This window comes from Loxodonta africana, chromosome 1, assembly GCF_030014295.1.
Source record: "Loxodonta africana isolate mLoxAfr1 chromosome 1, mLoxAfr1.hap2, whole genome shotgun sequence".
NCBI classification, from domain to species: domain Eukaryota; kingdom Metazoa; phylum Chordata; class Mammalia; order Proboscidea; family Elephantidae; genus Loxodonta; species Loxodonta africana.
Window position 1 is genome coordinate 1,640,991 of NC_087342.1, and position 13,566 is coordinate 1,654,556.

Consider the following 13,566-nt stretch of genomic DNA (forward strand, 5'->3'; position numbering starts at 1 on the left):
TGAGAAGAGATGACACCACAAAACTCTACACATAGTGCGTGTTTATGCTACTTAGGCACCGACTTCAATGCAAAGGCGCAAAATATAGAAATCTCATAGTGCTTAACTCTATTATAATTGGACGTGAATTATCCAATGCTTTCCCCTCAAATTACCATTTTGACATGAGTAGTAGGTTTTCAACTTTTAATTTACAATCCCTACAAATAAATTAAGTCAACTAGAAAATAACTTATAAACCATCAATCTTATTTATCTAGTGCTGCTATAACAGAAATACACAAGTGGATAGCTTTAACAAAGAAATTTATTCTCACAGTCTAGGAGGCTAGAAGTTTGATTCCAGGGTGCCAGTTCCAGGGAAGGCTTCCCCTCTCTCTCTCTCTCATTCTGGCTCTGGAGGAAGGTCCTTGTCATCAATCTTAGCTCAGGGACTCCATGTCCAAACGACACGCTGTGCTCCTGGCACCACTTTCTTGATGGTAATAGGTTCCCATGTCCCTCTGCTCACTTCTCTCTTTTATATCTCAAAGAAGATTGACTTAAAACACAACCTAATCTTGTAAATGGAGTCCTGACTCATTAGCATAACTGCCTCTAATCCTGCCTCATTAACATCATAGAGGTAGGATTTACAACACAGATGAAAATCATATCATATGACAAAATGGTGGACAGCCACACAACATTGGGAATCATGGCCTAGCCAAGTTAACACTCATTTTGGGGGGATACAATTCAATCCATGCCACCATCCCCTGAGTAATATTCTTAAAAGTATAACCAACATTTCAGATTATGTGATGCAAATTTCCAGTTCAGTTTGAAATAATTTTGAAACAAATTATCCAACAATGGAATGAACTGTTTTACAAAGTAGCATGCTCAAAAATAAAAACAAAAAGATCATCAAAGAACTATATGTTAGTGATGTAAGAGTTATGAAAAAAATAAAGCATGTTAAGACGGATTTGGGGGCAGGGATGATTTGTTGTTGTTGTTGTTGTTAGGTGCCATCGAGTTGGTTCCGACTCATAGCGACCCTATGCACAACAGAACGAAACACTGCCTGTCCTGCACCATCCTTACAATCGTTGTTATGCTTAAGCTCATTGTTGTAGCCACTGTGTCAATCCACCTCGTTGAGGGTCTTCCTCTTTTCCACTGACCCTGTACTCTGCCAAGCATGATGTTCTTCTCCAGGGACTGATCCCTCCTGACAACACGTCCAAAGTATGTAAGATGCAGTCTCGCCATCCTTGCTTCTAAGGAGCATTCTGGTTGTATTTCTTCTAAGACAAAGTTGTTCATTCTTTTGCAGTCCAATGTATATTCAATATTCTTCAGCAACACCACAATTGAAAGGCGTCAACTTTTCTTCAGTCTTCCTTATTCCTTGTCCAGCTTTCACATGCATATGATGCGATTGAACATACCACGGCTTGGGTCAGGCGCACCTTAGTCTTCAGGGTGACATCTTTGCTCTTCAACACTTTGAAGAGGTCCTTTGCAGCAGATTTGCCCAATGCAATGCGTCTTTTGGTTTCTTGCCTGCTGCTTCCATGGCTGTTGATTGTGGATCCAAGTAAAATGAAATCCTTGACAACTTTAATCTTTTCTCCGTTTATCATGATATTGCTCATTGGTCCAGTTGTGAGGATTTTTGTTTTCTTTATCTTGAGGTGCAACCCATACTAAAGGCTGTGGTCTTTGATCTTCATTAGTAAGTCTTCTTCACTTTCAGCAAGCAAGGATGTGTCTTCTGCATAACGTAGGTTGTTAATGAGTCTTCCTCCAATCTTGATGCCCTATTCTTCATATAGTCCAGCTTCTCGTATTATTTGTTCAGCATACAGATTAAATAGGTATGGTGAAAGAATACAACCCTGACGCGCACCTTTCCTGACTTTAAACCAATCAGTATCCCCTTGTTCTGTCTGAACAACTGCCTCTTGATCTATGTAAAGGTTCCTCATGAACACAATTAAGAGTTCCGGAATTCCCATTCTTCACAGCGTTATCCATAGTTTGTTATGATCCACACAGTCAAATGCCTATGCATAGTCAATAAAACACAGGTAAACATCCTTCTGGTATTCTCTGCTTTCAGCCAGGATCCATCTAACGTCAGCAATGATATCCCTGGTTCCACATCCTCTTCTGAAACCGGCCTGAATTTCTGGCAGTTCCCTGTCAATATACTGCTGCAGCCATTTTTGAATGATCTTCAGCAGAATTTTGCTTGTGTGTGATATTAATGATATTGTTCCATAATTTCCACATTCAGTTGGATCACCTTTCTTGGGAATAGGCATAAATATGGATCTCTTCCAGTCAGTTGGCCAGGAAGCTGTCTTCCATATTTCTTGGCATAGACGAGTGAGCACCTCCAGCGCTGCATCTGTTTCTTGAAACATCTCAATTGATAGTCCATCAATTCCTGGAGCCTTGTTTTTTGCCAATGCCTTCAGAGCAGCTTGGACTTCTCCCTTCAGTACCATCGGTTCCTGATCATATGCCACCTCTTAAAATGGTTGAATATCGACTAATTCTTTTTGGTATAATGATTCTGTGTATTCCTTCCATATTCTTTTGATGCTTCCTGCATTATTTAATATTTTCCCCCATGGAATCCTTCACTATTGCAACTCGAGGCTTGAATTTTTTCTTCAGTTCTTTCAGCTTGGGAAACACCGAGCATGTTCTTCCCTTTTGGTTTTGCATCTCCAGCTCTTTGCACATGTCATTATAATACTTTATTTTGTCTTCTCGAGAGGCCCTTTGAAATCTTCTCTTCAGTTCTTTTACATCATGAATTCTTCCTTTTGCTTTAGCTGCTCAAAGCTCAAGAGCAAGTTTCAGAGTCTCCTCTGACATACAGCTTGGTCTTTTCTGTCTTTCCTGTCTTTTCAGTGACCTCTTGCTTTCTTCATGGATGAAGTCCTTGACGTCATTCCACAACTCGTCTGGTCTTTGGTCACCAGTGTTCAATGTGTCAAATCTATTCTTGAGATGGTCTCTAAATTCAGGTGGGATATACTCAAGGTCATATTTTGGCTCTCATGGACTTGCTCTCATTTTCTTCAGTTTCAGCTTGAACTTGCATATGAGCAATTGATGGTCTGCTCCACAGTTGCCCCCTGGCCTTGTTCTGACTGACGATATTGAGCTTTTCCATCGTCTCTTTCCACAGATGTAGTTGATTTGATTTCTGTGTGTTCCATCTGGCGAGGTCCATGTGTGTAGTTGCCGTTTATGTTGGTGAAATAAGGTATTTGCAATGAAAAAGTCATTGCTCTTGCAAAATTCTATCATTCCATCTCCAGCATTGTTTCTATCACCAAGGCCATATTTTCCAACTACTGATCCTTCTTCTTTGTTTCCAACTTTCACATTCCAATTGCCAGTATTATCAAGGCATCTTGATTGCATGTTTGATCGATTTCAGACTGCAGCAGCTGATAAAATTCTTCTATTTCTTCATCTTTGGCACTAGTGGTTGGTGTGTAAATTTGAATAATAGTCATATTAACTGGTCTTCCTTGTAGGCATATGGATATTACCCTATCACCAACAGCATTGTGTTTCAGGGTAGATCCTGAAATGTTCTTTTTGACGATGAATGCAACACCATTCCTCTTCTAGTTGTCATTCCCAGCATAGTAGACTATATGATTGTCTGATTCAAAATGGCCAACACCAGTCCATTTCAGCTCACTAATGCCTAGGATATTGATGTTTATGCATTCCATTTCGTTTTTGACGATGATTTAGGAACAGGAATTCAAAACAATTTCAATACGGTGATCAGGTTAGACCTCTTTGAGGAGGTGATATTTGAGCAAAGGTTTGAATGAGTTGATGAAGTTAGCCCTGTGGATATCTGGGAAAGAGATGGTCATTCAAATACCCAAGGAAGGTGTGGGACTGGTGGGTCAAGCGAGAGAAAAAAGCCAGAGTAGTCAGAGCAGAGTGGCCAATGGGAGGAGTAGTAAAGCTGAAGTGAGGTCAGAGGAGTAACGGGGGAGTAAAAGGAGATCATAGGGGACCCTGGAGACCATTGTGAATTCTTGGGCTTTTACTCAGACTGAAATGAGAGCCACGGAGTGTTTGAAGAAGAGGAGTGGTGTGGTCTACCTGTGTTTTAACAGGTAATGTGGGCTACTGTATTAAGAATAGATTGAAGTGGGGGAAGCAAAACCAGTTATGAGGCTAATGCTATAAAACTTTCAAGGCCTGGTGGTGGCTTGGATTAAGGTGGTGGTAGCAAAGGGCCTAAGAAGTGGTAAAACCCATTGCCATGAGTCAATTTCAATGCACAGTGACCCTATAGGGTAAAGTAGAACTGCCCCATAGGGTTTCCAAGTCTGTAATCTTTACAGTCAGAGCCTTGGTGGTACAGTGGTTAAGTGTTCTGGGCTGCTAACCAAAAGGTTGGCCATTGGAATCCACCAGCCTCTCTGTAGGAGAAAGATATGACAGCCTGCTTCCATAAAGATTTATAGCCTTGGAATCCCCATGGGGTAGTTCCACTCTGTCCATAGGGTCACTAAGAGTTAGAATAGATTTGATGGCACCTAACAATTTTTTTTTTTTTTTTTAACAATAACAGCAACAACAACCTTTACAGATGCAGACTGCCACATCTTTCTCCCGCAGAGGAACTGATGGGGTCAAACTGCCGACCTTTCAGTAAACAGCCGAGCACTTAACCACTGCATCACCGGGATCCTTAAAAAGTGGTGGGAGCCTGGATATATTGTGAAGGTAAAGACAACATGAGTTGCTGAAAGATTGCATACAGAATGTGAGACCAAAGATTATCCTAGGGGTTTAGTCTGAGAAACTGAAAGAACAGAGTTGCCATCAACACAGAGGAGAAGATTGGGAGTGAAGCAGGTCTGGAAAGGCAAGGAAGTCCAGTCTGGAGCATGTTAAATTTGAGGTGTCTGTTAGATGCTCAAGTGAATATGCTAAGTAGGAAGAGAGATTCAGGCTGGAGATATGTGGAACAAGACACCTGCTTCTTGGCAATTAAGTGTGACCGTTGGTCATCATGAGACACAGACATCTCAGTTTTATCAGAAATGTAATTTTATCATTTAAAGTTTGTGGGATATTTACCTTGGAAAACTTTTGTCTCTTAGAAAGCTAACATTTTTTTCAAGTTCCATTTTACTGCTTATTTTTACCATTTCACAAAAGAAATCTAAAGAACAAATTACTTCTTCAAGCCAAATAATACCTGATTACTTTTTCAAATGTTTTCCTGTGTTTTATTGACTATGCAAAGGCATTTGACTGTGTGGATCATAACAAATTACATATAATATTTCAAAGAATGAGAATTTCAGAACACTTAATTATGCTCATGAAGAACCTGTACATAAACCAAGGGGTAGTTGTTTTGACAGAACAAGGGGATACTGCATGGTTTAAAGACAGGAAATGTGTGCATCAGGGTTGTATCCTTTCACCATACTTATTCAATCTCTTTGCTGAGCAAATAATCTGAGAAGGCAGACTATATGAAGAAGAACTCGGCATCAGGATTGGAGGAAGACTCATTAACAGCTTGTGATATGCAGGTGATACAACCTTACTTGCTGAAAGTGAAGCTGACTTGAAGCACTTACTGATAAAGATCAAAGACCTAAGCCTTCAGTACGGGTTATGCCTCAATATAAAGAAAACAAAAAGCCTCACAACTGGACCAATAAGCAACATTATGATAAACAGAGAAAAGAATGAGGTTGTCAAGGATTTAGTTTTACTTGGATTCACAATCAATACCCATAGAAGCAGCAATCAAGAAATCAAAAGATGCATTGCATTGGGCAAATCTGCAGCAAAGTTTCTCTTTAAAGTATTAAAAAGCAAAGATGGCACCTTGAAGAAAAGTTGCCGCTGACCCAAGCCATGGTGTTTTCAATCACCTCATATGCATGTGAAAGCTGGACGATGAATAAGGAAGACAGAAGAAGAACTGACGGCTTTGAATTGCGGTGTTGGAGAAGAATATTGAATAAACCTTGGACTGCCAGAAGAACGAACAAATCTGTCTTAGAACTACAACCAGAATGCTCCTTAGTAGCAAGGATGGCGAGACTGCATCTCACCTACTTTGGACATGTTGTCAGGAGGGATCAGTGCTTGGAGAAGGACATCATGCTCGGTAAAGTAGAGGGTCATCGAAAAAGAGGAAGACCCTCAATGAGATGGATTGACACAGTGGCTGCAACAACGGGTTCAAGTAAACAACGATTTTGAGGATGCACAGGACCGGGCAGTGTTTTGTTCTGTTGTACATAGGGTCCCTATGAGTTGGGACCGACGCTATGGCACCTAACAACAACAGTCCTTTATTCTAATACAATATCTTTTGGTAATTTACCACATCCATCAGTGTACTCTAATGCTTTAACGTAACTTTCTACTTGAGATCCAAATGATGGGATTTTGTTATCAAAGGTACTGTGCTATGCATGAAAAAAAAAAAATTTTTATGCATAGCCCTGATAATTTCAATAACTGAACTTCTCTATACAATCTCCAAAAGAGATTCAAATTACATTAACACAGCAACGTAGCTTCTCTTTTCTATATGAGGGAGATTTGGCTATTCCGATTTTAGAGATGAGGCAATTGAGATTATGAAAGAGCAGAGCAGAGATTCAAACTCAAAGGTCCCAAAGTCAGTCAAGAGGAGTACTGCACCCTTGCCTTTTCTATATCACACTGTCTCCAGAGTTTTTAAAAAAAAAAAAAACCTCCCCTAAAGTGGATTAGGAACCCCAGTGGCACAGTGGTTAAGATTCAGGCTGCTAACCAGAAGGTCGGTAGTTCGAATCCACAGTCACTCTTTGGAAACCGTATGGGACAGTTCTACTCTGTCTTAGAGGCTTGCTATGTGTCGGAATCGACTTGACGGGAACAGATTGTTTGGTTTTTAAGTGGATTAAAAAGCACATATCCACTTATAAGAAGATGTACATTTGTGTGTGAATTTGTTCTTGAACTCTTTTTTTTTCTTACAAATGTACACAGATGTACTCTACCTAAGAATTATCACAAGTTTCTACTTTCACAGAACATGACCTCATTATTCCTTAAAGCCTCACTTCTCAGTGTGATCTGCAGAGAGCAGTAGCACCATATCCTAGAAGCTCGGTAGAAATGCAGACTTTGAAGCTCCTACCCAAGGACTGTTATAAAATTCTTAGCCAAGGAAAATGGAAAGAGAATAATAAAATCGAGCATTTTAAAAGGTAAGAAAAATGAGTGGAAACACTGTAATGTATTTTCTCATCATGGTTTACTCTGTACTCTACCGTCATACCCTTCACCTTCCCCTCACCTCCCCCATAGAATCATCAGCTGCAAAAGTGAGAATAATATGTGAATAGTATCTCTAAACCTGAAGCCATCTTCCAAAGAGAGTTCCTTCCATTTTTTTCTGCCTCTCCATCTGTCTTTTTCTTCCACCATACCATGAGCCTAGCTGTGATCTTCTACTCTCCTGCTTTCCTCCATAAATAGTGGTGAGAAGCGTCCTGCTTTCTTGGTCCATTGTATTTCTGGCTCGTGAGTGAATTCAGAAAACGTATTTCCTGTTTGAAGAGTTGAGGTGATAATGGCTGAACTTCCTGGTTTGTCAGTTCTATACATTTACTTATCTCCAGAGAAGCATGTACATTCGACCCACAATTCAGATTCAATCGTAATTTTTTGGGCTTTGTCCCAGATACTGTCAGCAGAATTCTTATGGCCCTGTTACCCAGTTACCCAGTGTGGCCAGCCTAGCACTCATTATACTCACTTTTATAAATGAGGAACCGGAGAGTCAGAGAAGTGAAGTAACTTACCATAAGTCGGTTATGGTACAGCAGTAGAAGCAGGATAGAAGCCAAAGAACCAGGATAGAAGCCAAGATCTTTATGAGGGTAGTTTTCCTTCCTTTGCATTGTATTTTGTATGTGTGTATAGGTACATTTGTCCAGTAATTCATTGTGTGGTTTATGAAAGAAATTAAATGTGATTACTGCCTCTAGTATGCCATTTAACACGGAATATACAGAGACAGCAAACATTTAAAAATAAAACACTTAAAAAGACCACAACACTGCCTCCAGAGTCTACTCTTCACCCAGACGACGGCACTAGTCTCTTCCATTCCATAACTTCTGCTTAATTTCTGTTTTTCTTTTCTTAGGTCTGTTTGTTGTCAGATAAAGCAATTTAGGATATGCTGTCTCCTGCCACAAATATAGGTTTTCTGTATGGAGTGCAGAACGGGGGACTAACGCTTCTAATTATAAATCCTATTTCTGCTTGAACAGATGATAAATAATCCTGCCTTTTCTGGATTTTTTCACCCCCCTCCCTCAAAATGGTTAGCATTGGTTTCAGTTGGGTTAACCAAATGGAACGGTTAATGACAACTGTCTGTGGAAAAGGTGAGATTTGATTGTGTACATTTGTTAACTTTCCAAATGAAATACTCACCGCCAGGATCAGATTCTTATCACCAGGTAGACAATTCCTCAGTACACTGGAAAGTGAAAATTGGGGTTTTTAGAGAAAGAACAAAGTAGTTGCATCCTCCCTTCCTCCTCCAGCCTTAATGCATAGATTGTACTGACTGTCATGACTGGACCAAAGCAATATTCAGAGGTTGTCTCTTTAAATAAAACAGGTGTCGTGTGGTGGCAAACTTGGGAGGAAAGTGTCAGTTGTTACATTTGGTGAGAAGAATTGAAAAGGCAGTATCATCTCACATAGGTGTTACTGGGTGGAAACCCCAGGTACTTGCTCAGCATGACTCGTATTGGCCAATAAATGAGAGACCGAGGTGGGAGAACAGGAAAGGTACATTTATTTCATTGTGCAAGGAAATGGAGTCAGTCGGAGCTGCTGTTGCCAAGACTGCTCCCTAAGGGCGGGCAGGCAAGTTACTTTTAAGGTGTTCACAAGTAGGGAGTTCATGCAAGTTACACCAGCAGCATTCTTAATCATACTACACAGGTGCAATGGGGTTTACATAGAACCTCCAGGAAAAAGCAGGATTCCAGCACAAGGTGGGGGATGGGGGAGCCCAGCAAAGGAAACAGGGTTTTTAATACACGTCTGTGGGGAAGGAAGCCAAGCAAAGAAAACAGAACTTTTAATACAGCACTGTCTCACTGGTAATCCACAAAACCGCCGTATTACCAATAGCTGTGGTAGCACCATGGGAATAAGGTCACAGCCCTTTCTGCACCTTTGGGCAAGCCTGCTTGTTGGTCTATCTCCGCCCACGCACACAGAACCCTGTGGTCAGCCCAGCATTAAGAGAAAAAGCATGCTAATAAAACCCACACCACCTACTGATAATAATTAATTAATCTTTCACCTTTAAGATGAATGGACGCCTGAGTATAATAATAACCTGAAAAAACCAAAACCATCGCTGTCAAGTGGATTGTGACTCATAGTGACCCTATAAGGACAGCGTAGAACTGCCCCATAGGGTTTTAAAGGAGCAGCTGGTGGATTCAAACTGCCAACCTTTTGGTTAGCAGCCAGGCTCTAAACCACTGTGCCACCAGGGTTCCAAGCATAATAACAGTTAAAATGTACTGAGCACTGGTATTTTATATTTTAACTCATCTAATTTTTTTTTTTTAATTCTCAAATCTGTGCCGTGAATACTATTGAGTATACTATTAGATATTATCATCTTCTCCGAGCCAACATCTATTAAAATGACAGAGCCAAGAGTCAAACCCAGATTGTTGGGCTAGAAAGCCTGTAATATTAATTGCTACACTACACTCTCGCCAGATGCTTAAGGCAAAGAAACACCGTGGAATAAAAGCACACAATAAAAAGCAGAGCAACTGATGCCTGAGAAAATAGAGCTAATGTAAGAAAGGGAAAAAGATAAAGTAAAAAATTATATTTAGAACTTCTATTTCTGGGGGAAAATAACTATAAAGACTGAAAGATGAAATACAAACAAGATTAAGTTTTAAATGTATAACTGAGCTTACAAAAAATTCAGGAAAATTTCTGGAGATTCCAAACTAAAAGGAAGCAACAATATGGACTGAAAAGATTGAAGTAACTAACCCAAGGGCTACCCTGAAAGTGATATTAAAAACCTAGAGACTTGAGTTTTAAGAGTCCTTCAGGAGACAAGAGAAGAACTTTGATCCCACGCAAGGTGGGGGATGAAATTAAGACCCCCCAAAAAAGTCAGGGTAAGCTTTAAATAAATCCAAGTACTGGCAAAGAAAAATGATGAAGTTATTTGCCTCACCCTTACATGTGGTTGGAGAAAAGAGCAACAGAAAATGTCTCTACTATGAATTTGTTACTACAACACAAAGGTCAGCTGTAAGATATTTAATGTGACAATTGGAGAATTTTGAATATGGTCTACAAATGAAATGAGAGAACATTTTTCAGAAAGGAAAATGACATTCTTTAACTTAAAAAGGAAAGTTACAAAACAACATACAGAATATGATCTCATTTGGGTAAAAAATATAAAGATATGAGTGACAGTCTTGAAAATGACTCCTGAAAGACATCAAGTCCTAATCCTGGGGACTGATAATTGAGTTAAGGATCATGAGACGAGGAGATTATTTGGGATTATGTGGGTAAGCCCTAAATGCCATCACGAATGTCCTTACAATAGAGAGCAAAGACTTCATGGAAGAAGGCAACGTGAGCAGCTCTGTGATTGCATATTCTGCAGGATCTCCAGGGAAAACAATGGGAAGACTCAACTGTAGGAACTCAGAAAAGCAGCCAGAGGGTTGCAGCAACTGTGCCAGCACTGAATCCAGAAAAAGGCCACTTTTAACGATAGGAAAGCTGTAATTGTCTACCGCCTGTGCCCCCTCCCTCGTCAGCTTGGTGGTGTGGCCATCTTAAACAGGCAGCAGCTATGAGCCCTGCTCTCAGAGAGGGGCCTGATGACATGATTATCTATGTAGAAAATCTAATGAAGTCTACAAAAAACTACCAGGACCAATAAGGACACTTAGCAAGTTTGAGGAAAATAAGGTAACATACAAAACTCAATTCTGCTCTTATATAAAAGCAAGAAACAATTAGAAATTGAAGTTTAAAAATCAATACCATTTATAATAACAGAAACCCTGGTGGTGCCATGGTTAAGTGCTACAACTGCTAAAACCAAAAGGTCAGTAGTTCGAATCCGCCAGGTGCTCCTTGAAAACTCTATGGGGCAGTTCTACTCTGTCCTCTAGGGTCGCTATGAGTCAGAACTGACTCAATGGCTACGGATTTGGTTTTTTTATAATAGCACCAAAGAATTTGAAATATACTATCTAAGGATAAGTCTGACAAAAGATGTGCAAGAGCTTTACAAAGTAAAAGTACAAAGCCTTGTTGAGAGCACTTAAAGATGGTCTAAATAAATGGAGATGTACTACGTTCATGGATTGGCAGACTCAATATTCCTAAGATGTCAATTCTCCCCAAACTGATACACCGCTCAATGCAATCCTATCAAAATCCAAGCAGGCTGTTTTGTAGACATTAGCAAACTGATACTAAAATTTATATGGAAATACAAAATACCTAGTATAGCAAAAACAGCTCTGAAAAAGAACAAAGTCAAAGAGTGTCATGGACTGAATTGTGTCCCCCAAAAATATGTATATCAATTTGGCTAGGCCATGATTCCCAGTATTGTGTGCTTGTCCACCATTTTTTCATCTGATGTGATTTTCCCACGTGTTGTAAATCCTACTTCTATGATGTTAATGAGTTGGGGTAGGCAGCCATTATGTTAATGAGGCAGGACTCAATCTACAAGAGTGAATTGTGTCTTGAGTCAATCTCTTGTGAGAAATAAAAGAGAGAAACGAGCAAAGAGACAGGGAACATCATACCACCAAGAAAGCAGCATCAGAAGCAGAGTGCATCCTTTGGACCTGGGGTTTCTTTGCAGAGAAGCTCCTAGGTCAGGCGAAGATTGATGAGAAGGACCTTCTTCAAGAGCTGATAGAGAGAGAGAGAGAGAGCCTTCCCCTGGAGCTGACGACCTGAATTTGGACTTCTAGCCTACTAGGCAGTGAGAAAATAAATTTCTATTTGTTATAGTGATCCACTTGTGGTATTTCTGTTATAGCACACTAGATAACTAAGACAAAGAGTTAACATTACCCGATTTCAAGACTTATAAAGTGACAGCTAATCAAGAAAGTGCAGTATTGGCACAAAAAGAGGCAAACAAATAATGGAACAGAATAGAGAGTTCAGAAATAGAGCCATACATACAGGAATAAATGATTTTCAACAAAGATTAAAAGGCAATTTAGTGGCGCTAGAACAATTGGATATCCATTTGCAAAAAAAAAACTTCAATCCATACTTCACGCCATATGTAAAAATTAACTCACATGGATCATAGGCTTACGTGTAAAACCTAAAACTATAAAACTTTGAGAACACAGATGGTAAAACTATTTTGATCTTGGGTAAGGAAAAAAAATTTTTTTAGATACACTACGAAAAGCATAGTCCATAGGAGAAAAAAGATCAGTTTTTCATCAAGAAGACATTATAAAGTGAATGAAAAGAACTTGTATCCAGAATATATGAAGACTTCTCTAAAATCAATAAGGAAACAAACTAGCCAATTTAAAAAGTGGGGAGAATATTTGGACATTACCAAAGATTGTATATGGATGTCAAATAAGTATATGAAAAGGCGGTCAACATAATTAGTCTTTAGGGAAATGCATATTAAAACCACAATAAGATAGTAATACATACCTACTAGAATGTCTAAAATTAGAAAGACTGATCATACCAAGTGTCGGTGATGATATGGAGGAATTGGAACTCTCATACACTGTTGGTGGGAATGTTAAATGGCACAACCTCTCTGAAAATAGTCAGCAACTTCTTAAAAATTTAAACATCCACCTACTATGTAATTCAGCCAACCCACTCCTAGGTATTCACCCAGAAAAATGAAAGCGTACGTCAACAAAATAAATTGCACAAAAAATGTCTATAGCAGCTTTTTTTGTACTAGCCCCAAAACTGGAAACAACCCAAATGTCCACCAACAGGTGAAGAGATAAACAAATTGTGATACATCCATACAATAAAATTTATTTATCAATAAAAAGAATGTACTATTGATGGGTGAATGTACCCCAAAATAATTATTCTGAGTGAAAGAAACCATACCCCCCATCAAAAAAAAAGACAGAACAAGTTCAGGAGACGCTAACGCTCCCCACATGTGTTCATTTTCCCTCTCCTCTCCCTCTCTCACTCACACACACACACATACACTTTCATAAACATGACAGAAAAACATAAATCAAATTTGATTAAATAGTATAAGTCGTATTATAATCTTACATTATATTAGTTAACTGGCTGGTTAAAAAGGAGGAAATGGTAATGCTGCAGATATTAAAATAACAATTCAATAAAAATTCAGTTCCTCAGTATAAAGGAAAGGGACAGTCAAACATTGTTAGAGAGACTATAAATTGATACAATTTGACATATCTATGAACAATTAAAATG

The 13,566-nt window shown here is 39.3% G+C and overlaps 1 protein-coding gene across 8 annotated transcripts in view; it reads right to left on the reverse strand.

Moving 5' to 3' along the window:
* LOC100666547 (cell surface glycoprotein CD200 receptor 1) overlaps positions 1-13,566 on the reverse strand; it is a 63,400-nt gene that overhangs the window by 4,450 nt on the left and 45,384 nt on the right. The window contains exons 11-12 of one of the 8 annotated variants that reach the window (XM_023551814.2): positions 8,506-8,551; positions 7,019-7,610 (exon numbers count right to left, since the gene is read on the reverse strand). The exons of 6 other annotated variants lie outside the window; for them this stretch is intronic. In XM_023551814.2, coding sequence (XP_023407582.1) covers positions 8,525-8,551 — 27 coding nt within the window. In that variant the 3' untranslated portion in view covers positions 7,019-7,610; positions 8,506-8,524. Of the gene's footprint in view, positions 1-7,018; positions 7,611-8,505; positions 8,552-13,566 lie in introns of those variants that run through there. One more of the 8 variants, XM_023551812.2, reaches the window with a different exon arrangement.